The 26,027-nt window shown below is 35.5% G+C and overlaps 1 protein-coding gene across 2 annotated transcripts in view; it reads left to right on the top strand.

Annotated features, from left to right (window-relative positions):
* LRP1B (LDL receptor related protein 1B) overlaps nt 1-26,027 on the top strand; it is a 638,461-nt gene that overhangs the window by 502,777 nt on the left and 109,657 nt on the right. For both annotated transcript variants that reach the window (XM_032114472.1, XM_032114471.1), the window contains 12 exons: nt 1,910-2,099; nt 3,516-3,720; nt 11,819-12,011; nt 12,454-12,579; nt 14,593-14,721; nt 16,110-16,229; nt 17,200-17,313; nt 17,503-17,652; nt 20,238-20,360; nt 22,067-22,186; nt 23,990-24,118; nt 24,976-25,098. In XM_032114472.1, coding sequence (XP_031970363.1) covers nt 1,910-2,099; nt 3,516-3,720; nt 11,819-12,011; nt 12,454-12,579; nt 14,593-14,721; nt 16,110-16,229; nt 17,200-17,313; nt 17,503-17,652; nt 20,238-20,360; nt 22,067-22,186; nt 23,990-24,118; nt 24,976-25,098 — 1,722 coding nt within the window. The remainder of the gene's footprint in view (nt 1-1,909; nt 2,100-3,515; nt 3,721-11,818; nt 12,012-12,453; nt 12,580-14,592; nt 14,722-16,109; nt 16,230-17,199; nt 17,314-17,502; nt 17,653-20,237; nt 20,361-22,066; nt 22,187-23,989; nt 24,119-24,975; nt 25,099-26,027) is intronic.

The following is a 26,027-nucleotide window of genomic DNA, read 5'->3' as shown; positions in this document are numbered from 1 at the left end:
GTGGGAAAATTCAATTCTCCTCTCTAGTACAGAAATTACCCATAAAACAACAAATCTGGTACTGAAGAGCACTTTCATCCTTGTAGTTGAGTTTTAGTTGATCACATCTTGCTGTGACAGGAACAACATCATTACCTTTTGTCTGCTACAGAAGAGTTTTGGGCCATGTTGTGTAATCAGTTTTCTCTCAAATTTCTTGACAGATTCAGACAGGAAAGAAAGCTAAACTTGATAGAAATTCAAGAGGTTACACAAGAAAAATGATTTTTATTTTTTTCTGTTGTCTTACAAATGCAGAGCAATAAATGCTCTGGTGGTGTGTTCATTACAGATACAGGGTAGAATTGGTTGGAAGACATCAATACATGTGTTATTTTGTGCTAGAATCACAGAATATCCAGGCTGGAAGGGACCCATGAGGACCATCGAGACCAAGTTGTGATTCCACACAGGGAAACCTCATAGTTGAACCAGATATCTAAGAACATTTGTTTTAGTTTAGGGAACTGTATGTAGTGGCAAATTTGGATTCAATGTATAATTTTAATGAAAATCTGTCATGATATTTGAAAGAGCTGATTATCTTTGAATTTCAGTTGGTGATTTCTAAAACCTTCTCTGTATTTCAATATTTTGAGCTACTTGTAGGTGAGCTGAAGGTACGTGTTTTTTTTCTTTATCAATTCTGTTTCATAAGTAGGCAAACTATTTTTACATATATTCACCTCCCTTTAAGGAGTGTCATCACATTTATTTTTTTTCTGTTGTTTCTTCTTGAAGACAAATCACTGATACTTCTGCACAGATACGTCACAAAATGTAGTCAGAAGATAGCCAAATGCTTTAACAAGAAAGATACAAAAAACTGATAAATAATTATTTTTCTCATAGTTCTGATTTATTTGCTTCAAAGTTTTCTTTCAGTATTGGCTTTTTCAGCATGACCAAACTCTTTTTGGGACTTTCTGTTCTGTATGTATGAATTGCATAGTGAAAATTACATCTTTCAGCAAGCTGAATGTAAATTGTAATAGCCAACATAATGTAATCCTAATTATATTTCTAAATTTTTGCCTTCTGTAGCTCATTAATAAGCTGCATGGACCTTCTGGTCGAAAAATATTTGTCTCTAGCAAAATAATAAGTGAAGTTACCAACATATGTATTTTTGTAGTAATTAAAAAATAATGGTAGGGAATAATTATTCCTATTTCTCAGAGTCTGCCACTTTTATATATTGGGATTAAGTACAATTTATCTTTTCAGGACATGAAATATATGTTTTAATTGCTTACTAATATTTTCTTTTTTTTTTTCCTAGCTCACAGTTTTTTATGTTGAATGAGTGTGGTGTCATGGCTTGTTAAAATTATATATTGATGCTGAGACCTTCAGAGTTGGTAGTTTTTCAGTATTTTTCAGGTGTTTAACAAAAGCCAACAGAGTTAATAACAACAGGACACTTTGATCCCTATTAATGTCATGTGTCAGTGTTACAAAATAGAGTGAGCTAAATAATACAAGCAACTAGTGAAAAAATGCCCAAGACTGGGTTTAAATGATATTTGAAGACATGATTAAATAATTGCTGTCTTGAATGAATGTTTGTCCTTTCTGATGTATTATCTGGGGACACTGTAGTGGTAATATTAGTTTGATGATTGTTAGAATTGACCAGTATGGTACAGGGTATTAACTCTGTGGTCTTGCCCTCTATGTTTTTTTTTAATTTAAATTTATGAAAAAAAAAAAGAGATGAGATTTTGATTCCAGTGAAAATAAACACACGGCAGAGTCAGTTGGCTGAAGTAGCTGAACCCTGCAAGTCTGCAGGATCAGCTCTGGGGACAGTTGAAACCAAGCATCTCATTAGCAGGAGTTTTATCTGCTCTGTCACCGTGTCTTGCAGATGTTGGGTCAGTGGAGGGCCTGGCTTATCACAGAGCATGGGACACTCTGTACTGGACCAGCTCCACCACGTCCTCCATCACCAGGCACACCGTGGACCAGCGGCGCCGCGGGGCGTTCAACCGCGAGGCCGTGATCACCATGTCTGAGGATGACCATCCCCACGTGCTGGCCCTGGATGAATGCCAAAAGTATGTGTTAGATCTCTCCTATGACATCCTCATTCTTGCCTGGTGTCAAGCAGCACTTAGTTTTAGTCAACCAGTATTGCTGAACCCTACAAAGGTTGATTAGATTTCTCTGTTTAGGAGACAAATGTTACCATGTTTTATTGTTAGTATCTTTTATTGTCTTCCTCTTATAAAGGAGTTGCAGAATTAAGATTCAACATTTTATATGTTTTTCTTTCAGATCAAATAATCATTTCATTTTCATGTAACGTTAAAGAATTCAAGGTGCTTTTCTTAAGAGTGAGCTAAATGCAAATTACTGAGTGGTCGTTTTCTCAGACATGTTACTCTTACTGCTTAAGTGAAAAATAAAATTAATTTAATCACTTACCAAAAGAAGTCTGAGTTTCTTGTATGCAAAATAGAGGCTCATGTGTTTATCACAAAAATTGGTGTTGTATAAAAGTATGTAACAATGGACAAAATCCTGCAAAGAAGTATAATTTAGTTCCTTCCCGCCACTCTCAAAAACACTGTGTTAGTGAGAGGATTTTTATTTTTACTTCAGTGTCTTACACGTTTGAGGTACTTTAATTTTCTCTGTTAATTCTATGATAAAGGCAACCTGCTTTTTTCTGCTTCTTGTAGCTGTCTCTCTCTTTTGGGGAGGTTGGGGAACATTTCTGCCATACTAAATTCTATTTTTAATTTGTGGTAGCTGAATGTACAAAGCTCCATGAGTAGTGGAGCTTATTTCCATGTGTGGCTTCATGTCCTGTTAATGCAAATCAAGAGTTTATGCTGTATCATAAAATACAATCACCAAGGTATCATAAATAAACCACCCAAGCTCTGATGGAGATTGCAATGAGAGGAGGGTCGGGTTCTCATCAGTCCATGAGTTGAAATTACTTCAGCAGCCCAGTCCATAACATTTGTCTGTCATTGCTAACAATAAAAAGGGGCTGACTGAGCCTCTTGTAGAGCACATTAAGGTCCTTTTCTTCCCATTATCAACTTTCTGCACACCTTTGGTCTGTATCATAGCTTTAGTATGGGAGAAGCTGCAGATTAATTTCACTGTTAAAGATTACTAATACACACATTAGCAGAATTAGGTTTATATAATTATACAGCTTGTATCTCTCTGTAATGGTAAATTACTGTAGAGACAAGATCAGGACTGAACAGATCTGTAAAAGAAAAAAATCTGTACTCCTATACAAATTAATGAACTAGGAGACTGCTGTAATTTCTATATATAATTTATTTATAGGCTATTACATTTTCATATTCACCATTGATTATAAAAATTATAGATGCCATTCAGAATTGTTTATGAAGGCGTTTGGGTTTTTTCTCTGGTGTTCATTTTGTAGAGAATTAAATTATAAAATGTATCTTATGGTTTTGTTTGTTATTTTGATTTTAATACAGCTTAATGTTTTGGACAAACTGGAATGAGCAGCTCCCAAGCATCATGAGATCCACTCTCTCAGGCAAAAATGCCCAGGTCATCATTAGCACTGATATTCTGACACCAAATGGACTCACCATTGATCACAGGGCAGAGAAACTTTACTTTTCAGATGGCAGCTTGGGAAAAATTGAGAGGTGTGAATACGATGGATCACAAAGATATGTAAGTAAACCAAAAATGCTGAGCATGTTCATTGTATGTTTGTTTGCGTTCATTAGCATCTTCAAAGTGAAATTGTTACAGGAAGTTTATTAACTGGCTAAATTTCTCCCAATAATAGTTGTATATTAGATTTAAAACTGAAGACTGTTGAAATACAAATAATGCTCAGTTTGCTCAGAATTTCTTTTGTGTAATTCTTGAGTGTTGCTCAGCAAATCTTATTTCTAATGTTTTCTAACTTTATAAATTTTTCATACATGTTTTATACATTTTCAGATACTGAGCTGTCTCCATTACTCTTTCATCATAATATATTTTGGTCCTTGAACACTCTTAGTTTCAGCTCAAGCAGATCTTTTACAAGGCATGTGCTGAAGGCAGTTCATCTGTGCTTGTGGTTTTGTTACATCTTTAGCATTACATTTCTCGTATTTCATGAAACCTTCTTTTCAGGGATTTTATATCTCCCGAAGTTCAGGATAAAATGAATGAAGGGCATGTTCTGGTTTATATTCAGTTCCCAGCTTTACAGGAGAGTGCACATCATCTCACTTTGATATCTATTAATTTTTAAAAAGTGCTTCATATGCAATGTATGAGCTTTGAAATATTTTTTCATCTTAAATGAAAATTACATGTTTTTTTGGAATCCTATCCAGAAATTCCCCACACTATTTTTAGACAAAACTTTATCAGAGTAAAATAAGAGAGCCAAGCTTGTAAGAGCAGAACACAGGTACAGTCAGCATGGTAAGGCATGTGCTTTTCCTTTTTCCTTTTGTTTTCCTTTTATATGAATTAACCACAGCTCACTAATGCTTTCAGATGCAGTAACTGTATCAGAAACTGGGCAAACCAAAACCAAATGGATTCTGAAGTTTTCAGTCTCTGACTATATACTTAGTAAAACAAAACTGAAGTACAAGGTAATTAGGAGGTTGTGATTAAACAGTTTAGCTTCATCTTTGCGTAAGATATAACAAAATAGGCATCACAGACATGAAACAGGACATGATCCTACTTAGTTACAGAAACCATTACTAAAATACCACATTTTTTTATCAGGCCTTTGGCTTTCACTTTGCATCAGCAAGAAAAAAAGGGTCATTCAGTTTTCTCAGCAGTTGAACATTGAAACTTCCAATTTTTCTGGTTATCTTGTATCTTGGTTTGGTTTTCTGACGATTTAATTCTTCTTCCCCATTGCAGCAAACAAAAAAGCTCCTGAACACAATAATCTGAGCCCAGCATACTCTTCTGAATGGTTTTTGGGAGCTCTAGTGTGTTACACCAATATCTGTTCTGGGGTAATCAGCTAATTCTGTTGTCAGAAATACTGACCTGGGTTCTCACTGTTGCTGTATTGCTTAGATGAGGATTGTTATACCAGCAGGAAAAGCCCAGCAGGCTGCTTGGCCTCCCTAGCAGCACTTCAGCAGAGTGGCTGATCATGCTGAAGGCACATTTCTGTTGATACAAGGAGTGCCAGAATCCAACCTGGTAACTGTATTATTGATCTAGTGAAAAGTAATACTTCCAGGGCAGTTGTTTTACTTTGTTCCTATGCTGGCCAGCTGGATGAGATCCCTGATTTCTGTGACATCAATGCAAGTAATGGTTGCTCTGCTGTTCTGGTGATCTCAGATTCTTTGGGGTGTTTCAGTCATCAGCCACCTGTCAAAAATAGTTTAAACACATTAGCCTTTTCCCCACTATCTCTGCTTCATTGCTCTCTAGTTTCAGTTAGGTTAACAAGGGTAGAAATTGGATAGTAGAACATGAAAGGCTAATGGTAACGTAATGAATTTTCTTCCAGATAGCAGCTTCTTTCTTCATTCTGCTCACCACAATAATCTAGTACAATGAATTAGTACAAAATCATTTAGCAGTATTGACCTCACTCTTTAAAGTGGATTGTAAGGGTTTATTGATTTTTGCGTTGAGCTGATATTTTAATGCTAGTATTTGGTTTCTGGAATACTCTTTCAAGTTCGGAAGCTTTTTTGTTACTTTTGTTCCTTTTTATTACTTAGAGGATATTAAGTTTGTTGGGGCTTGTTTTTTTAACATTTTTTGTTCTGTTCTGTCAGATCTTCTGGTTTAAAATACAGAACTGGCAATTGTGTTTTTCACAACTCTTTCCCATTTTCCTCCATTTTTTTTCCTGGCCTTACTTGGATTTAATATTGTGGCCACAGCTGTTTTTAACTGCTTAGTGCTTTAATTATAACATTTTTTTTCATGAACACAGAAACTGAGCCAACAGCAAATAACACTAATTTCAAGGTTTAGAGTTATTTTTCCAATAAATCATGACCTACTTGGATTTATTTTTTCCTTCTTCAGTGTTAAGTATTTAGTAACATTTTACATGTGAAATACTAGAAATATTTTTAACTTCCTGTAAATAGTTATTTTTTAACTTCCAGGCTGGAATGTTTTGGTCTCAGTTATGGTTTTGTAGGCCTATGGGTGTGATTGTTAAAGTCAATAGGGGTTTAGAGGTGTTTCTGGTAATTAAACCTTCATGTAATTGCAACCTGGCAGTAATTGTACCTTTCAGTTTCTAGGATGTATGTTTTTATTCTGTTGAGTTTCTGTATTAAGACAGTTAAAGAAGTTCCATAGTTGGTGTTCAACTTCTGCTTTATTCAGTAACATTTTGTCAGATACCTTCTTCAGTCTCCAGCAGAAGTGCAAGCTTTAGGTTTGGTTGTACATTTATGAAAAACTTGAGTTTATGACTGACCTCTAAAATTACTTTCCATGCGTGCTGTTATATTTATTTCAAATACAAGTATCATTGAGGACAGCAGAATAATTTTGGCCAGTTCTGGGAAGGCATTCGTGATGACATCAATGTTACCTTGAGAGGTGACCAAAAACTCACTAAGGCAGGATAAAAGTGAGATCAGCCAAGGCAGCTGGAACAAAGAGAAATTATGCAAAACATGAGCAGTTTGAAATGTAGAATGTCTAACTCCATTAAAATAAGACTGTGCTAAAAAGTATTAGAAGAGGTCCTCACCAAGATCTGAGTATTAGCAGTTAAAAATTATGCAAGTCCTGAATGTAATTCTGTGTTGAACAATCTCGTTGCTGTATTCTCTATGTACAAATAAATATTCAAACATAAAAAGTAACCCAAAGGAAAATAATGTTGACTAGAAGGCAGATATTTTAATTAGCTTTGATGGTTGGTCTAGGAAACAAAATAAAATTGAGCCTACTTTCATAGAGAAATTACTTCATCAGTTTCTGTGGTTTCTCTTTAATTATTTTGAATGGTGCTGGAAACAATAATAGAGAAACAAGAAAGGCCAGTTAAAAAAATGTTGGTTTTAGCACAAAATGCACAATTTACCACCTGGACATTTAAGTTCACCATGGTTTACTTCCCCTATTTCCCCCTATTATGATTGTTAAGGGAACAAGAGTTAAGTTCTGGGCTTTTTAATCAAATCATCTTTCTGTGTTTGAAAAGCAGCTGGAATAGCATAGATATTCTTGGCAATTAATGGCATTAGAAGTGAAGTTGTGGACTTCTTAATTTTCTCTGTCCAGCAATAGATATAGTAGTTGTAGAAGGAATGTTCCATCCTTGATTCTTTTGTCTCGCAAATATATATATAAAAAAATTTTTGTTTCTCAACTTTTCAAATGTCCACGTTTCCCTTCAACATTCATCTGAAGAAGTCCAAAACCAATAGAAAGAGTGAAATACCTGCCCCCTGCTTAATTCGTTGTTTTTCTGAGGAGTTTTCTTCAGTGACATTGATGAGTTGCTTTCTTCCAGTAGTTCTGTAAGGAAGTGCTAAGCTTGAACCTAATCAAAGTTATTCCCTAGCCAAAGGCAGTAAAATCCTCTAATCCCTGTGAGGCAGATACCTGGTTGAGACAGATCCAACATTTTTAGTTTGGGACAGTTTGCTGAAATATCTTGATGTCCAGTGTTGGTAGCCTGGTAGAAATTAATTTAAAGAAGGAATTAGTGAACAGGTAAAGCTAATCTCAAAAGGCTGTGGAGAACAAGATTATTTATAATACCTCAGGATCTAACAAAATTCTAGGAGATTGAAGTAAATCTAACATTAGATGAAGTCGTCGTTGTCATTTATGGAGTTGAAGATAATTATCATAATAAGCATGCAGTTTCAAAGAACCTGGTTAATATAATAGTGGTAAATAAAACTAAAACACAGCTGTGTACTTTCCCTTTCCGTGGCACTGAAAATACAGGGTTTTTTTAAACAGTTGTTTAATCTGTCATTCAGCTGAACTGCAAACTAAGTAGCAGCTGGAACACTGCAAATTCAGCACTGAAGTTTGGTTTCAGTGTCTTAGATGTTCATTGCTATCGTGGAGAAACAAAAATGAATTGTTGAAGCACTTCTGATTTTGTTACATTGGGCTTAGAAAATTCCATGCAAGCATGATCTTGCTATTCTTGGCAAGCGTGGTCTTCTAGTATGTCCATTGTATCCTTTTCTATAATTCAAGTTATTTAGAAGGTAAAAGTGAAAGATAAATGAAAGGAAAATTCATGCATTAAAGCTACGTTGAAAATAGTCTTCATTCAAACCAATCAACAAAGAGCCTCGCAACAAACACAATCAGGAGTTTAATCCAAATGTACCTTTGTTGGTAAATAAATCAAATAAATAAAAGTTATCACTTAAATTATTTCATTTTCCCCCATTTGTGCAACAGGTTTCCCTGTATTTCTGTCTCATGTAATTTTTTTCTATAAATTCCTCTTCTATAATCTTTTAAAATCATTATTCATAGCCTAACAACAAGTATAGGATATTATTTTGTATCTTTCATTTCCAACAATAAAATAAATAACATTGACTAATGTGGTGCTCTGTATAAATCAGTTCTATCAGATTTTTTATTATGCAATTGAGTTTAAATTGTCAGTATTTTTAACCTTTTAAAGTATAGGTTTGTGTACTAGAATTTTTATTCTGCTTTAGACCTCTGAGTAGGTTTAGGTATCTCTAGAAAAGATACCCTTAAAGAAGAACCCTTAGAAAGCATTTAAAAGCTTTATTAGATACAGTGCTGCCCACCCATTTAGTAAGCATTTTGAAAGAGAAGTATTATAAATAATACTATAAATATTATAGTGTTAATATTACAGTACAACATTATATTATTATAAATAATAAATAATTAATTAGAGTTAAAATACTAAAAAAAGTATATAATATTTTAAGCTAGTGCATTAACTTTATGCACTCCTCTTTTTAAAAAAATCCAGTATTTCTATAAAAGTTTAGTGTTGTCATGATAAGAATCATTGAGTCTAGTTCTTACTGACAATCTAATAAGTTTTATATGAATCATCAAAATCATAGTATTCTGTCAGAAATTCTTCTCTGCCTGACATGTCTACCTGGCTGGCTCCAGTCCTTTTTCAGTCATGTTTTTCTGGAGAAACTGCTACACAGATCTCAAATTAGAGCTGTTACATGCTAAACCAAAATATTTCTGGACAACTTAAAAAGCAGAATTCAAAAAATAAAAGATCACTGTTAAAATTAAATTGGTTTTCAACTTCTGACATCCCCCAGCCTCCACTCTCATCACTTTATGTAGAAAATGTTTTATGTTACTCAAGGCTTGAAATGTCTGCTGCAACAGAATGTTGGTATCATTTAGTATTAAAACATGGGATGTACTCTTGGATATATCTGACTTCCACTCTTGCAGGTGGAAGGGATGGTAGGGATGTCTTTTCATGATTCCTTAAAGTTTCAAAATTGTACTGGGGTTGTTGCAATTTTTGGTATAAATTCAGACTTAAAAAAATAGAAATAAAAAATTGTCACAACTTTCAGTGTTATTCTATAAATTAGAATGTTAAAAGGGCTGTAAAGCTGGCCAAAAGCTGATAGGAATATGAACTCTTTATTTTGGATGCTTGAATAAAACCAATGTCCTTGGATAGCGCTGTGACATAATACAGAGCCTCCAGGAAATGAAATACAGTGAGCAATAGTGAAAAAAGTTTGGTTTTTTGACACTTTATTTGGATCTCAGCTCTCCCAAGGTTGAACAGCGATGATCAGTTCTCTAATGAATTTACATTCTATTGTTCCAATCTGAGAGAAATTATGACTGTGCTACCCAACACAGAAAGCTGAGCAGGGCTGTGCTATAGCACTGGTTGTAACAATAAAATCTTTCCAACTGGGATGGTTTCACACTAGCACAGAGAGGAATACGGGGCTGCAAAATCTGCATGGCCAGATTTCATACAGGTCTTTCAGAAATATACATGATTTATTTTTTTCCTGAAATGTCTGAATATGAATAGTGCAGGCTTTTAAGAGTATATTAAGAAAAGTGTCTTACTGTAAATGTGCACAATTAGAGAGGAAATCTTTTGCCATTAATATATTCCCATTTATCTTTTAATACTTTTAGTTCTGGAAAAAGGTTGGTTAGAGAAAAGTTGTCCTCTTGGGACGTTTATCACTGGGAAAAAATCTTTCCTGGAAAAAAGGATTTGCTGTCCAGCCCTCTTTAAAATATGCAGAAATACATGATGTGCATAGTGAAGCAGAATTTGTTATAGTTATCTGATTAATGTTAGTAATTTTGACATTCTGTCTGTATAAGTGAATTTAAACATGGACAGGAATGCTCCTGTGCACAGGACTAGAATGATTTATGTTAGCAGATTGTTGAGATAACCTGCCCAGTGAATTGGCACAGGTGGGAACAAACCTGGAGCATCCCTTGATATTGAATCCCCCAGAGTTGGGGCACCTCCTTAGTCTCCAAGGCATAGCTGTAGTACCAAAGCTGGGGGCTTTAGTTTCACAAAATGAAGTTTGGATGTTCTGTATATTAAGTGCATTTGTTACATGGAGAGAAAGACTTCCCACACACCCACAATGACTTATTTAATAATTAAGTGTGGGCTTGACTTTTACTACTCCTTTCTCATTACAGCATTTTTAAAGGAGTTGTCACAGAGCATCCCCTTGCAAGCACAAAGGGCTCAGATCCATCAGATGTGCTGGTTCATGCAGATTTCCATGAAATCTCATCGTTGTTATAAACTCCCTCTGGGAAAGGGGATAAAGCACACAAAGCGATGGAAAACCATGGTGATTGAAGTAGAGATATGTTAAAGGATGTTATTTTTCTGGTTTTATCCCAATTTCTCTATGATAAGCAGCACATAGACATTGGCTTCCTTTTTTTTTTTTTTTTTTAACCTGAGTCAGAATTGATCCCACTTCATAAATATACATAAGCTACTATTTTTTTTCTATAGAAACCTGGAATACAATTCAATAAAAACAAAAAGAGTATTACTTACCTCTGTTATCTAATGGAGCAATATTAAACCCCCCTCCAGTAATTCTGTTCAGCCAGAATTAAACTTTCAACTAAAAAAGCAATTAAAGAATTGTCAGATTCTTCAGAAAAGAAACTGTTAATGTGAAATTTTTAATTCTGATACCTGGAAAGAAAGAACATATGCAAATATTATTCAGGAGCTGTGATTTGGATTGGGATAAAATTCATTGTATTTCTAGAATTTTCTTTCAAACCTTACTATATAGTGAACTGCAATTCATTTTTTTCTTCTAGGTTTTAAACTGATTATTACTATGGTGAGATTTTTCTTCTAAATTCCAAAACGTGAAACATTTATTGTCTTGCATTCAGGTTTCTCATGTGATGATGTGGTGAGCGCTCTTCAGTTCTAAAACTCTTCACTTCACTTTGGTTCATAAAGATTGAATTTTTAGACTTTGAACCATTCTGCAAGAACCTCTTTTCTGTTGGAGCTATTAAGCAGGAAGAGTGTTGAGTAGGTGTTTTTACAGGCACGTTTAGATAAACTGTGATTTTTTTAAATTAAGGAACAGATGCCTGGTTTTCTGAAATTTACATGCCTGTAGCATCCTTTATACACATTTTAAATGCTGTTATCTCATTTTCCCAGGTGCTGGATGTATAAATGTATTAAGTGTTTTGTCTAAAAGTGATGGGAGTCGCAGTTTGCACTTTAAGGACTTCTCATTCAGTGACAGCGCTTCTCCTGTTTCCCCTCTGCACTTTTGCATTTTAGGTCATTGTTAAGTCTGGCCCAGGCACCTTCCTCAGCCTGGCTGTGTATGATGAGTACATCTTCTGGTCAGATGGAGTGAGGAGAGCCATCCTGCGTTCCAGTAAATACACGGGAGGAGACACCAAAGTTCTCCGCTCCGATATCCCGCACCAGCCAATGGGAATTATTGCTGTTGCCAACGACACCAACAGCTGTAAGCTACAAAGCAGTTTTCTTAATGCCAATATCGTTAATTTCAGGGATTTTACTTAGTTTTAGCCAAGTTAAAAGATTATATGGCGTTTCATAAATTCTTTAGTTCAGAAAAGATGGGGTATAACCTCTTCCCAAGTAAATAAGTAGTATTCAGAATTTTCTGCTATGGGTGTTGAGCTCAATGGATAGCAGTTAAATATTTTCTTGTCAAATTTCAGCAGCTTTGAATGTTGCAGGCTTTAAAAATTGTTATTTTCCAGCTGTTTGTTTATCTTTAGCATGCCAGCATCTGAGGGATGCTGACGTTTTCATCTGAGTGATAGAACCCAAATCAATTGCCCGTGGATCTGAGATATGGTGATCTTTGCTCTCTCAAAGACATTGGCCATTGAAGCAAATTTAATAAAAGAGAGTTCATCTCTTGCTGTTGGTTTTTTCAGGTGAGTTATCTCCCTGTGCACAACTGAATGGAGGCTGCCATGATTTATGCCTTCTGACGCCTGATGGACGAGTGAACTGCTCGTGTAGAGGGGACAGAGTCCTGATAGATGATAACAGATGTGTGAGTAAGTAATGGTAGCTGACACGATGCTTTTCTGTGCTGCGAGGCACTTGGCTTTCATAAGACAGTTGGCCCAAGCCATTAATTTTATTTCTTCTATACACTGTAAAAATTGATCTGGCAATTCAGCAAAACCAGGCTTTTAACTCTTTTTTCTTGTAAGTCTTTTGGGAGGGTTAAAAAGCATTAATACTCTACTTAAAACTCCTCTTATGGTCGTGGGATACTGTTTCTTATTAATAGTTAGGACTTTAACATATGTATCATAATTACTGCTGAGATAGATAGAAATATGTGAATTTATCCTTCAGGTCTGTCTAGGGTTATGTGGGATAATTTACTGAAGTTGAACTTTAATCAAAGCACTTTCTCACCTGTCTCTTTGTTGTCAAACCAGTGATTGGCAGTGGAAGTAAAAGAGGTTCAGCAGATAAATTCATATGCCTAATAATTTATTTTATAATAATTACATGGCATTTATATTTTCCAAATGCACTGCAACTCTTGAAATTGCTCTTAGGTAAAACCATGTTTAAATTGTCACCTAGAACATGATGAAAGATTTAATCTTCTAAATTATTCTGTAGAATGTTTGCAGGAAATATTGATCTGAGCTATTAGAAAAAAGAAATAAGAAAGGCACTAAATGTTGGGGTTGATTAGCACGGAAAGGATGGAAACGAGACAGACTTTAGTTGTGAGATCAAAAGTTTCTTTCTTCGTAACTCAGTTGAAAGGGATACTCAATAAAATTGAAAGTTAGCAATTCCAGCTGAGAAAAGGAATTAACTGTCCTTTCACAGTGTAATTAGGCTGTGTAACTTCCTGCCAGTCAAGAGTCTTGAGACAAAGCTTCAGTGAAATTCAAAGAGGGAGAGATGATGATATGGGTAATGACTGCTCCAACTACTTACTTGTCATCAAAGAAACAGTCTGAAAGGCATTAAAATGCTTTGTTTCTGCAAGATGGAGTTTGAAGCAATCTCTACAAGGGTGTCTGCTTGGACTTGAACTGAGGGCTGATTATCCTGTATTTATGTTTTTCTTTTTTTTCTAAAGATTCCAGTCTAAGATGCTGAACTAGATGAACTAGAAATGTAATTGAGAATTACTGTCCCTAAGATCTAAGCTCCTACAATGCCAGAAAATGGAGGGAAAAGAGATAAAAACAGTTAAACTAAAATTTAAGGGACTATATAAATCATATTCAAGACCAGATCTTACCTTGTCCAGAATCTATATTTTACTTCATGTTTGAATTAAATCAAGAAATGCTTTCAATTATTATTGGCTTGGCTATTGCATAAAGGAGACATTGGTTCTTCCTGAATTTGTGCTGAAGTGATTAGAATGGAAACAAGAAAGAAGCATAAAAATTTGGTATCATTTTCCCATTGTTCTTCTTCTTGAGTTGTCCTAAATACTCCTCTTTTCTCTCCACTTTGTTATTTTGTTGAGAACCATGCTCTCACAAAGACAGATGTATGACCTATCATGAAGTTCATGACCAAATTGTTGTGTCCAATTCGTGATATGTTTTAGTTTCTTAAGTAAAAGAGTAAAAATTTTAAATGTGCACCAGGTTCTCTTCTAAAATGATAGATAAAACATCCACTAGATGAGAAGGGGAGGGGTTTTGTGAATAAAAGAAATAAGTAAAATGGAAGCAGCAGGTTTTCTGCATTGGGGTTTAGGCTGTATCATTCAAGCTGGGGGTTGGAAAGGCACGGGTGAGTAGAAGGAAGCTGAGCACAATAGTGGCAAAGTTCTTATCACAATCAGTGCCTCTGAGTTGTTTCACTACATGTTCCTTCATGGATATTAGTAAATGTATTTTCTTTTACAGGTTCTCCTTGTAGAAGCTTTTAAGCTCTGATGCCATGGTCTGTTTTACTGTTTTGTACTTAGGTTTTCAAAATTCACGTAGGTCAAACTTGAAATGCAGTCAGCATTCTTTCTCATCTCCGCTAGTTGTAAAAGCTTTTAAAAGTTACCTGTTAATGTGTTGTATTTTTAGGTAAAAATTCTACTTGCAACATCTATTCAGAGTTTGAATGTGGGAATGGTGAATGCATTGATTATCAGCTGACTTGCGATGGCATTGCTCACTGTAAGGACAAGTCTGATGAGAAACTTTTCTACTGTGGTAGGTATTTCCAGATCTTTCACCTTCCTGTTGTAATTGTGGTGTCACACATGCTTAGATTGTTTCCTCTGTGACTTCTCTACTTATTTTCACCATCTCAGCCAAGATGCTCAGCAAGAAAATGGCAACACACATTAAGAAAACCCTTACATGACATGGAGAAAATTATATGAAAATATTTTTTTCTTTCAAACTTCATGTATTAACTGACATATTTGCTAAAAAGCATCTCAAACGTTCTCATATTTCTGTCTCTAAAATAAAAATAAGGAAAAACACAGCTAGCTTCTTTTTCAAAGATGGAAGATACTTATTCTGCAATACTGAAAAAATATATGAATGCTAGTTTATAGATTTACAAATAGATTTATAAATACAAGATTTGTTGCCTAGAGAAGCTGTGGCTGCCCCTAGAAGTGTTCAAGGCCAGGTTGGAGCTTGCAGCAACCTGGGATAGTGGAAGGTGTCCCTGCCCATGGCAGGGGTGGAATGAGATGGTCTTTAAGGTCCCTCCCAACCCATTCCATGATTCTATTTTTCTGAGAGCCATCAATTTGTCTTTCCATGGGTTTGCCACATAATTCTGTGAAGGACATTCTATTAACTTGCAATGTGCCAGTGAACATTTTGCCTCATTTAAATCAACCATACCAAATTTTTTTGCTACGCATTGGAAAAAAAAAACCAGGAAGAGCTGGGATTCTGGGATGCACTAGGTCATATGCAGGGTGTTGCTTTCTGAACCTGATAAAGAACAGGATGGTGGACTCATTATTGTTGATTAACTAATGCAGTGAATGTTATTGTTGTGACTTCTGCAATAATTAGGGCTTTAGTAAACCAGTCCTGAATTTTCCAACATATCCTTACGTAAAATTCATTCACTCTTCAATAGTGTTCTTGAGCAGAATGGTGTTGGTGTTGGTGCTCAGAAATCCAGAAACCTCTCTGCTAATGTTTGTTGTTATTTTATTCTCCATTTGTTGCTGTTTTGGTTTAGGTCAGATTTGGTATGCTTCATTCTATATGATCACGATATTGTTGCCATATGCAAACACGCTCCCCAGAAATGTGTCTCAAAACAAATGCATCTAAAGTACATGGGTGTTTTACACCACAAGATAATGAAAACTGGGAGTTAGGCTTCACCTCTTTTTTTTTTTTTCTTTTTGCCATTCTTTCTTGTCATGCCTTATTGATTTTTCTGTACCCCTTTATCAGTCCAAGTTCTGCTGCATAAGAGATGAACAATTTCTGAAGGTTTTTCCATGTAGCTTCAAATGCATTATCAACTAAAATACTTTTTTCTGGATTGTTTGTTTGGATTGAGTGTAAGGCTGTTCTCATGAAGTGTCAGTCCAATCATGTGCTTGTATTTAACTTCCCAGAGAACAGAGGCTGTCGGAAGGGTTTCAAGCCATGCTCCAATCGCCGCTGTGTTCCCAGTGACAAAGTCTGTGATGGGGCAAATGACTGTGGTGACAACTCTGATGAATTTGACTGTAAAGGTAAATGGCAGTAATTTCCAAGGTGATTTAGGAATATTGCTTTGTAAATATTTATTATGCAGATTGGAGTAGCTGGAAAAGAACGTGTGATTTAATCATATGATGGGATTGATATAAAGGCTGATTTTGGTTTGCACCTACGGTCTTCTAGGAGGAGAGGGGTTTTGACTATAAAATGTCAAATATATGCATTATATATAATATTTTATATGTATAAAATATAAAATACAGGTGCTGTTCCTTCTGTGAAGTAATGAGAGAGTAACTTTACTGCAGACAGGTTGAAAGATGGGTGATTTCTTCTCTGCATCTGCTTCTTCTTTGAAGCAGCAAATGCTCTGTTTCTCTGCTTCTCAGATGCATGGCAATGTCTGTGTCCTTTGCAAAGCTTGCTAGAATTGTTCTCCTTTCTATATCAGAATTGGTTTTTGGTTTTTTGTCTTACAACATGAATTTTTATATCTGTACATCAGCCAATGCACGAAGGCCACAAATCCTTCGTTACAATTCAGAAAGGTTGGAGGGGATACTATTCCACAAGATATATAACTAAAAAGCTAGATATCTGTAATAATTAGCATTTTTTTGAAGGCACCAAATAATTTTTAATCATTTACCTAAATATAAGTAGAGGGAAAAACATATAGGCAAGAACCCCAAGCTGGTTTTACAAGAAATAAATCTGAGAGATTCATGGATGATCTTGAAAATGCTTCTTCCTGCCTCAAATATTGATTATCTCAAAATGAGTTTAATTACCTAGAGACGCTTCCAGGCTAAAAAATAAATTAAAAAATTAGAAACTTACACGTGTAATAAACTCAAACTCATATGTCTGCTGGAAGGTACAGTGTGTTCTGAATGCCTCATTCTGAAAGGCAGAAGGCTTAAACATCATCATATGTATAATGTGCATCTGAAGAGTCTGTTTAGCACACAAATTTACATCCTTTATAACCATATGTTCCAGACTCAGCCTGTGCCTCGACAGAATTCCGCTGTGCAGATGGGGTTTGCATCGGGAAATCAGCGCAGTGCAACCAGATCATTGACTGTGCAGATGCTTCAGATGAAAAGAGCTGCAGTAAGTTTGTGTTTGTGCTCCCTCACAGCATCTGCTCCCTGATTATTCCTTGTTATGTAGCAGTTAATTCCTGGGCACTGCTGCTTGGGATACCGACACCTGCGTGGTGTCCTCGAGCTCAGTGTGAAAATTAAACTGTGAGGCTCTCAGGCTGTGTTAGGTGTGTGGTAATTTGCTGTCTCTTTCCAGATAATACAGACTGTGCCTACTTCTATAAACTTGGGATAAAATCTTCAGGATTTATCAGCTGTAATTCGACTTCCCTCTGTATACTGCCAGAATGGATTTGTGATGGAGCTAATGACTGTGGAGATTATACAGATGAGCTAAAATGCCCAGGTAACTGTGAAAAAGTAAAAAAAAAAAAACAACCCAACAAACAAACAACAGCAAAACAACATTAATTTACTTTTTTAAAAAAGAACAGGGGTTTTTTTTTGAGGGGGGAGTGTTTCTCATTGTGTTGCAAAATGTTTATTCAGTCAAAACTGATTTTATTTAACAAAGAGATTAATATAATGCTGAATGCAGTTTATTCACCTTTATTTTGTGTTGCATGGGATTATGCAAATTACTACAAAAGAATAATTTTTTAATATATAATAATTATATAATTATAATTTTTTAAAATACAAAAGAATGATTTTTTTTTTTTTTTCCTAAAGCAAACTGTAATGCCTAGCTTTCTATTTCCTCCAGGTTAGGTCTGTCATTTGTCATTTTTATTTAAGTAAAACAGGAGTCATTAAAATGTCAAGCTCATCAAGCATCAGCATAATCACTCAGGAACTTTTATTAGCCACCACTTTAGTGGGTGGTATTTCTTTTCTTGCTGACTTGTTTTACTTTCTCTTTTATTTGGTCCTTGGAATAGGCTGCCAGGGTAGAATCCAGGGTTATTGCTTTTTGTGATAGTTCTGGTCTTCAGCAAGGAGAAAGGGGAATGACAACTTGAGCCCCAGACTCAGGACTGAGGTTATTGCTCGATATTTAATGTTAACCAGCAAATTATTCACAATATTCAATTCTTTCCTAATGAAGGAGGGCATTTATGTGTTTGCTCCATTTTTATCCAGAACCCCTCATTTGTGTTTGAGAATATTAACGACAAAATGTAAACATCTTTTTATTTCTATTTGTTTTTATAATTGATTTATTCTAGAGTGAAACTAATCTCCTGTTACCCCTAACTCTTTCCTCTAAGAATAAGCATTTAATAAAAGTAAATATTTCCTAAACAATAAATTTTATTCTTTGTAAAATTAAAGACTTCAAATTTTATGTTATTCGGTGCCATCAAAATTTTGCCTGGTAGTGGACATAATCTGATTATTTCCATTTAATATTCTCTTTTTCTGTGTGATAATCCTGTTATGTCACCAGAAGTTTCTATTAGTATTCTTGTATAAAGTGTGCCAAATGTATTGATGAAAATATTACCAGGATGCAGAGAAAGCTGGGACTTGAGCAGTACTGTCAGCCAATCTGACATTAAGAACTTCCATCAATCCTATGAATAGATGCATATTAAGTTAGAGTTACCATTCTAATCTCTACATTCTCCAGATTATCTCTTAATTATGTAAATGTATATAACCCTTGATTTAGCTCAAAATAGCTTAGATTTGCTGTATTTCCATACAAAGAAGGGGTTTTTTTCCGTACCAAGGAATATTTTGAGGGCAGTGTGCTACAGCTTCAGTAAACTAATGTTGCATAAGTACACTAATGTGCATTTTATTCCATTGTCCATTTATTTGTATTACTTCTCTCTGAATTCCAAATGTATGCCAAAATGTTCCATCATTTCAATGTGTGACTAATTGCCTGGATCATTCCTCCCTTTACTTGGAAGCAATACCATTCCCACCATGTGATTTCCTTTGCCATTTCATTCAAAACTGACCAACTCTGGCACATTAAGTTTTTGAGTGTTGTTTCTATTACAAATATTGCAATTCCCATTAGCAGTTTGGTTCAGTGTCATTGTTCTTACAGAAAACTACAGCAAAATACTCATGTAGGGTAGCTGTACTTAGAGAATCCTTAATGTCTACCAAGTCATCACAGATGTCCCACTTCTTTCTTTATTCTTTCTTTTTTTTTTTTTTCATTCATACAGCTGTAGAAGCAATAAATGTTCACTTTAACTTTCCTTTTCAAAGAGAGGAGGCTGAAAAAAAAATACAGTACACTGAGGGAACAATGAAAAAACCATGGCAGTTTCAGTGGTTTCCAGTGCTTGGAACTCCTGGGTTTTCCCAGGACCTTGCTTAAGATTTTGAAAATAAGCTGTTATTAGACTAATATTTGTGCTTGCATCATGAAACTCAATATGTGACATTTTCTCTCCTCAAACCTGGTTTCTAAGCATTCATAAAAATCAAATTTTAAATTACTTTCTGACTCTACGAAATAAAAAAGACAAAGGAGAAGTTCTTAATTTCTGACCAGGTCTGATCCTCTGGCTCCAGCATCACTGCTGTAGCTCCTGTTAGTCAGTGCATGCATGAGATTTGTAGCTTCTCCCAGTGACAAAAATACTGCCACAATTAGATTATCTTGTAAATGACAGCAGAAAGATCAGAAGGGCAATTTCTTCAGCTGGTGTAAACCAACAAGCAATGTTGACCTGCCTGACCTCAAAACCTGTAAACTGAAGTACTTTCCTCTATAGGCTTTTTAATTTAGTTTTAAGCTGTGCTCTGATTCTTCTCTAAAAATATAAAAAATAACTATTTCAGCTCCCTAAACTAATTAGCTATCACTTTTTTTTTTAATGAACACAAATTATTTACTTTTTTTTTCCATTTTTAAACATAAACACTTTGTCCATCAGTATTCAGAAATTTAGCAAAAATGTATTAGGCTCCTAATCATACTAGTAGAGACCATTTTACATTACATTCTTTATTTTATCACAGTTCAAAACAAACCCACATGTGAAGAAAATTATTTTGGTTGTCCTAGTGGAAGATGTATTCTGACCACCTGGCTTTGTGATGGGCAGAAAGACTGTGAGGACGGAGTAGATGAATTGCACTGTGGTGAGCATTTTGTCTTATTTGTATTTCTCTAGTCACTAATGCACGTTGGCAAAGAAGTGTGCATTTATATCTCAGAGATTATATAAAAAGTTCTTTGATGCTGTATTTTCAGATTCAGTTCTAATACTTCATGCTGTCAATACCTTAAGTTCTATTTCATGCCAGAATGAAAGCCCTTTATTTTTTTCTCTCTTAAGGATATATTTATATACGGAGTTTTCTATTATTTTAATATTTAACAATTTCACTTATTTCCACAGCTCCTCATTAGAAGAGTTTTATAGGTATCATGAATTTGAGTCGCTATCTGGACTCCAACGGGAAATACCCAAACACCAAAATAGGCATTCCTTTGCATCAGAGGCCATATAGATGTAATTATTTAAAGTAATGATGGAAGTGATGTAAATAAAATACAGCATGAACTGCGAACTGGGTTAAGGGTCTGTTCTCTCTCAGATCTTTTCAGATTCTTAAATTTTACCTGAGTCACAAAGCAGGTTGGCTTTACTCCTGCTGGGAGCTGGTCTTTCAGTTTGTATGGATTACCTGAATTGATTATTTTTGTAGTGAAATTGTACCAGAACAGCAAAAAGCAGTGCCAAATTTTCCTATTCCCTATTTAAATAACACCTGAAATTCGGGTATTTTTCAGTTTTTGTGGTGTTTTTGCTTTACTTCCTACCATGACTGAACATTTTATATCACTCTCTTTGTGACCCAGTTCCCATTAACGTGCTTCCATATTTGCTTTGCAGTTTTCATTGTATATTTTTATCTTATAACTTCAGATTAGGAACTGCTCTGCACTGTGACAATCAGAATCTTTTCTGTTGGCCACGTTTGTCAAGCATAACTAGGTGTTTACATTTCCAGGTTTTATTCACTTCTGTACAATATTATAAACTGAATTAGCTGATTTTTATGGGCAAAAGAGAAGGGGGTTTAAGTCAATTCTACTTTTCCCACATTTTGAGACACCTGTTATAATGCTCGTCTTTAAATTCAGATTTCATTACCTAAAATTATTTTAATGTTAATATTAAAATTTGTTGTCATCAGCTGCAACAAAATAAAATTTATTCCTAAAGAAAGGAGTCTGGGAAACATGGAAGACCTGAATGTTTCAGAGAAGAATAGCACTTACTTAGAGCAGTTGTGCAGTCTGATTGTGAAATGCAGAAACTCTTATTTTCAATGTATAGAAAAGTGTAAATGGGATAAAGCAAACACACAGCAATTTTTCTTGTGAGAGAAAATAACATGAAAGCTTTTAAAGATGGAGTTAAATACTGGAATACCAGGAGGAAGGCTGGGTTGGAAAATTTGGACTGTGCCCGCAGCACTACTACCCAAATAGAGCAGTTGACTGTAGCTGTAGCATCTATGTTAAATATGCAAACCAGGCTTCAGTTTTTAAAGTGTTTCTCCTCTTCCCACTAAAAAAAATACTTGGAAATATTGGAATGTGTTTGGAATGTTTTACTATTTATTTTTATAAATGGGTTGGTGAATGCAAACTCTGAGACAAACTGATAATATGTTGAATAACAAGATTAGGATTTTACTGTGTTGGAGGGTTTTAGTACATGGAAACTGGGAGGGAAGAAAGGAGCAGTGCAAAAAATCCTAAACCATGGCTGAAAATGCAGGGAACGCAGGGCTGTTGTGAACCTAACAAATGCAGTGCCTGGTGTCATCCCCAGATTCGTCCTGTTCATGGAATCAATTTGCTTGCTCTGCAAACAAGTGCATCTCCAAGCAGTGGACCTGTGATGGTGAGGACGACTGTGGAGATGGCTTAGACGAGAGCGATGCTGTTTGTGGTGAGTAGGATCCTTTCAGCTCTGGGTTGTGGCAGATCAGGCAGAATGAGACACCACGAGGTCTAAGGAGAGGCTGGGAAAGGGAACAAGGACAGAATCTCCAAAGGCTGTGAGGGATCTCCTCCCTCAGCCCCCTCCAACCAGCAGATAGGTTCCTTTTTATGGGAACTGGATGATTTGTGTGAATTTTATCAGTAGAGTTATGAATGGCAAACCAGCCTGGGTGAAAGAACAGCCAGCCTGTTGTCCATTTCCTATCCTTTAGGTAAAACTGCTGTTTGAATTTTATATTTGAGTGACGAGTGCTCAAAGACCCTAAAGTTGTTGTATTTTGGGTTTGGTTTTTTTTTCCCTAGCTCTTCCTTCTATTCTCTCTAAAATTTTTTATACCATAGCATATATTGTATGGTATTTCTCTCACATTCCCAAACGCTTCAAGGTGCATGAGAAACTGAAAATTTTGTTTTCATTCTAGGGCTCAATGGACTGGAAATGTGTTAGTGAATTCTCTTCAAAAGAAAATCACATTATGCCAAATCATGGTGTCACAATTTAGTGATTTTATACGTTGGTTCCGTCATTCTCTGTATTTTAAGTTTCTTTGTAAAATTTCAGCTTTTAACTCTTAAATATATGTTCCTTTTCAAACATCCTCTTAAAGTCCATTCAACAAAGAGTATTTATTCCATATTTCCAGTGTGTTACCACAGTAAAAATACTGTTGATAACTGAAAGTGTTAAGTAGGCAGAGAAGAAATGTGGTTTGTTAAAGTAGTTGCTTAATCAAACGTAGATGTAGAAATGCCATCAAATGAAAAGGATGGAGGTGGAACTTATACTGTTCTAATATGGTAAAATGTGAATTATTTAGGACACTAACCTCTCTCAAAGAGGGGAAAAATCTGCACTGGTTATAAAGAAAGGAGAGTTAAGTCTTCTCCTTAGGAACAGGTGTTGGATCTGAATTGCAAGGAGAAAAGAGATTAAAATGACTTCAGATTTTTCAGTCTTAAAAAGCAGTAGAAATTCAACATGAAGTTCAATTCTAGAAATTTCAAAAAAGGGCAAATGAGTATAAGTAGGCAAAAGTTGCCCCTTTTGCATAAGTAGGACAGAAAATATTTTTAAAAAATGTTTTAGTATTTTTCTAATTTCTAATTAAAACTTGTAGAAAATACACCGTGAAGTATATTTAACTTATCTAAGAGAATACATTAAGTGATGATTGCACAAAAATTTGCTTCCAAATGGAGTAAATTTAATCCTAGGATATAACATTATCTAAAGAATAGCCAAGAAAAAACTAGTCAGGTAAACAGTATGTTGAGTTAGTTGGATCAGAACTGTCAGGTATTTTTAACTCACACTACTGCTTTACTTGGTACACATTGTTTTCTTCTCTGATTAACAAAAATTTTGAGTGCCTTTGGCTTCCATAGAGTTTGGTGATGCAGGGATTACATGGTTTGCAAGATCCGTTCCCTTGTTCAGTCAGTCCAAATGTGCAGTCAAATTTACTGACCAAAACTGGCTCAAAAGATTATTCTGCTGGATGGTTTTCATAAAGTGGGGGAAATTTAAGAGGCTGAATAAATGAAAAGAATGGAAGAAATAGCAAATGGTCAAAATTTGACTGTAAAACAATCCTGGCCAGTAAGTTTATCATAATGTGCAGGACAAAGTCATATTTTAGAATAAACCCCTTTAATCATTACCCGTCACCATAAAAGCATAGGTTAGGATTTTGCAGCTGAGAATATGGGATGGTTCCGTGCTGAGGGCTCCCATGCCGTGTTTCTGCAGGCTCAGTGACCTGTGCTGCAGACACCTTCAGCTGCCTGGGCTCCCACGCCTGCGTCCCCCAGCACTGGCTCTGTGACGGGGAGCGGGACTGTCCCAATGGAAGTGACGAGCTCTCCACAGCAGGCTGTGGTAGGTTTGCATGTCAAAAAAAACGTTATTTCCATGCTGCTTTTGCCTCTGTAGTGTCCACTTTGCTGGTGAAGATTGCTGGCCCTTGTGTGAGCACATGGAGCAGGATCCTTCAGCTTTTTAATCAGCCTGACACCTCCAGGCTCTGCTCACACGCAGCGAGGCAGCCCAGCTGAAGAAAATGTGACTCAGTGTGTTTACTGATGAAAATTAGCACATCAGTGACTATGCAGTTTTACTGCTCTTCCTGAAGAAAATGCTGCTGCTCAGGTCAGGGAGGTTGTGCATCAAGAAGGGAGATGCTTTTCTGGCTGATTGTTCAGATCCTGGCATCTCTTACCCTATAAAATATTACTTCCAGTCTCCTGAGACACATTTCTGTTAACAGTGTCAGGAGTTCAGTAATAGTTTCACTGGAGGGGATTGTTTTATTAATGTGTAAAAGTTGTATATAAATATATTCTATACATTTTGAGTGTTTATGGACTTGGAAGAGCATTTGTTCAGGAGCAGGCTAATACAAGGACATCTCTTCTTCCCAAATGTTCTTTTCTTCAGAGCCAGACCTCAGTTTAGTCATAGACAGCATCAACTTCTGAAGCTTTTCTGCCTTGGATTACAGGAGATTTTAGCTATCTTTACTTCTGTAGCATTCTTTGTGATGTGTAGGTTTTTCTGGTATTGAATTGTGTGATGCTTTTTATCTGACTAAAAAGTTATGGTTCTTTCCATTGAATTCACTCAAATGCACTTCTCATTTCATCTTTGTGTAAGAAAATCAGCTGTATATCTGGTTGTTCTCAATTTCTTTCTTTCTTTCTTTCTTTTTTTTTTTTAATGGGCTGTATTTTCCTTAGCTCCCAATAACACTTGTGATGAGAATGCTTTCATGTGCCATAACAAAGTCTGCATTCCCAAGCAGTTTGTTTGTGACCACGATGATGACTGTGGAGATGGATCGGATGAATCTCTGGAATGTGGCAAGTATAACAAAAATAGAGCAAATAGAACAATTTCACTGCTAACTGTAAGGCATTCTTCAGGGCTCAGTACTTGAAGGCACTATTGAAAAAGAAAGCTCTTCATTTTTTTAAATTGTTTTAATTCTCACTTTTAAGTTATGCATCAATTAATACAGTTTGGGATTAACTTGGATCTGGGGCTACAGTGACAAATTATTTCCCATAGTGTCTTACAGTTGACTGCTAATAATATTAAAGAGAATTTTAAAAGTATGTCCTAGAATTTCTTGTTTAACAAGTGTATCTTTATTATATGGTTTTTTGTCTTTTTGTCTCTGTACGGTTTTTTCCTACCAAATAATGAAACACATCTGTCATGATTGTCATTGAAGTTAAATGATATCAACTAAAAAACATATGTCAATGTTTAATTTTCACCACTCACATGAATTTAGGGTTTCTTATACTATCTGGATATCTGCACAGGGCCATACTCAGAAACACTAATCTATATGAATACTATTTATGGAAAATATAGAGCAAATATTCCCTCCAAAAGGAGAAATTGGTGATTATAATGCCTGGTTTGGTGCTGTCACGATCTATATTAGTTGTTTACTCTTAAATTTGCTTCAGAAATGAAAGCCATAACAGAAAATAGCTAGAAAATATCTGTATATTATAGATGTCTTTATTGTGCACACGACCTGGAGGGGGTATGTGCATTAATGACGTGAGCAGACACCCAAAGATTGTGAGAAAAAGCATGCTTATTGATTTATTAATGACAGATAATTACGAGGAAATCAGTGAATTACACACTCAGTATCATTAGCAGCAACAGAGTGGGCAAATCACAGCTGCAAAATTTATAGCTCTTAGGGGTTTTCAAACACCATTGTATAATTAGTCCCAAAAGGTGCGGAGCACACAGACACAGAGAGCAG

This window comes from Corvus moneduloides, chromosome 7 (genome assembly GCF_009650955.1).
Source record: "Corvus moneduloides isolate bCorMon1 chromosome 7, bCorMon1.pri, whole genome shotgun sequence".
Taxonomy (NCBI): domain Eukaryota; kingdom Metazoa; phylum Chordata; class Aves; order Passeriformes; family Corvidae; genus Corvus; species Corvus moneduloides.
The sequence above is the reverse complement of the archived record's forward strand: the minus strand, read 5'-3'. Positions and strand labels throughout refer to the sequence as shown.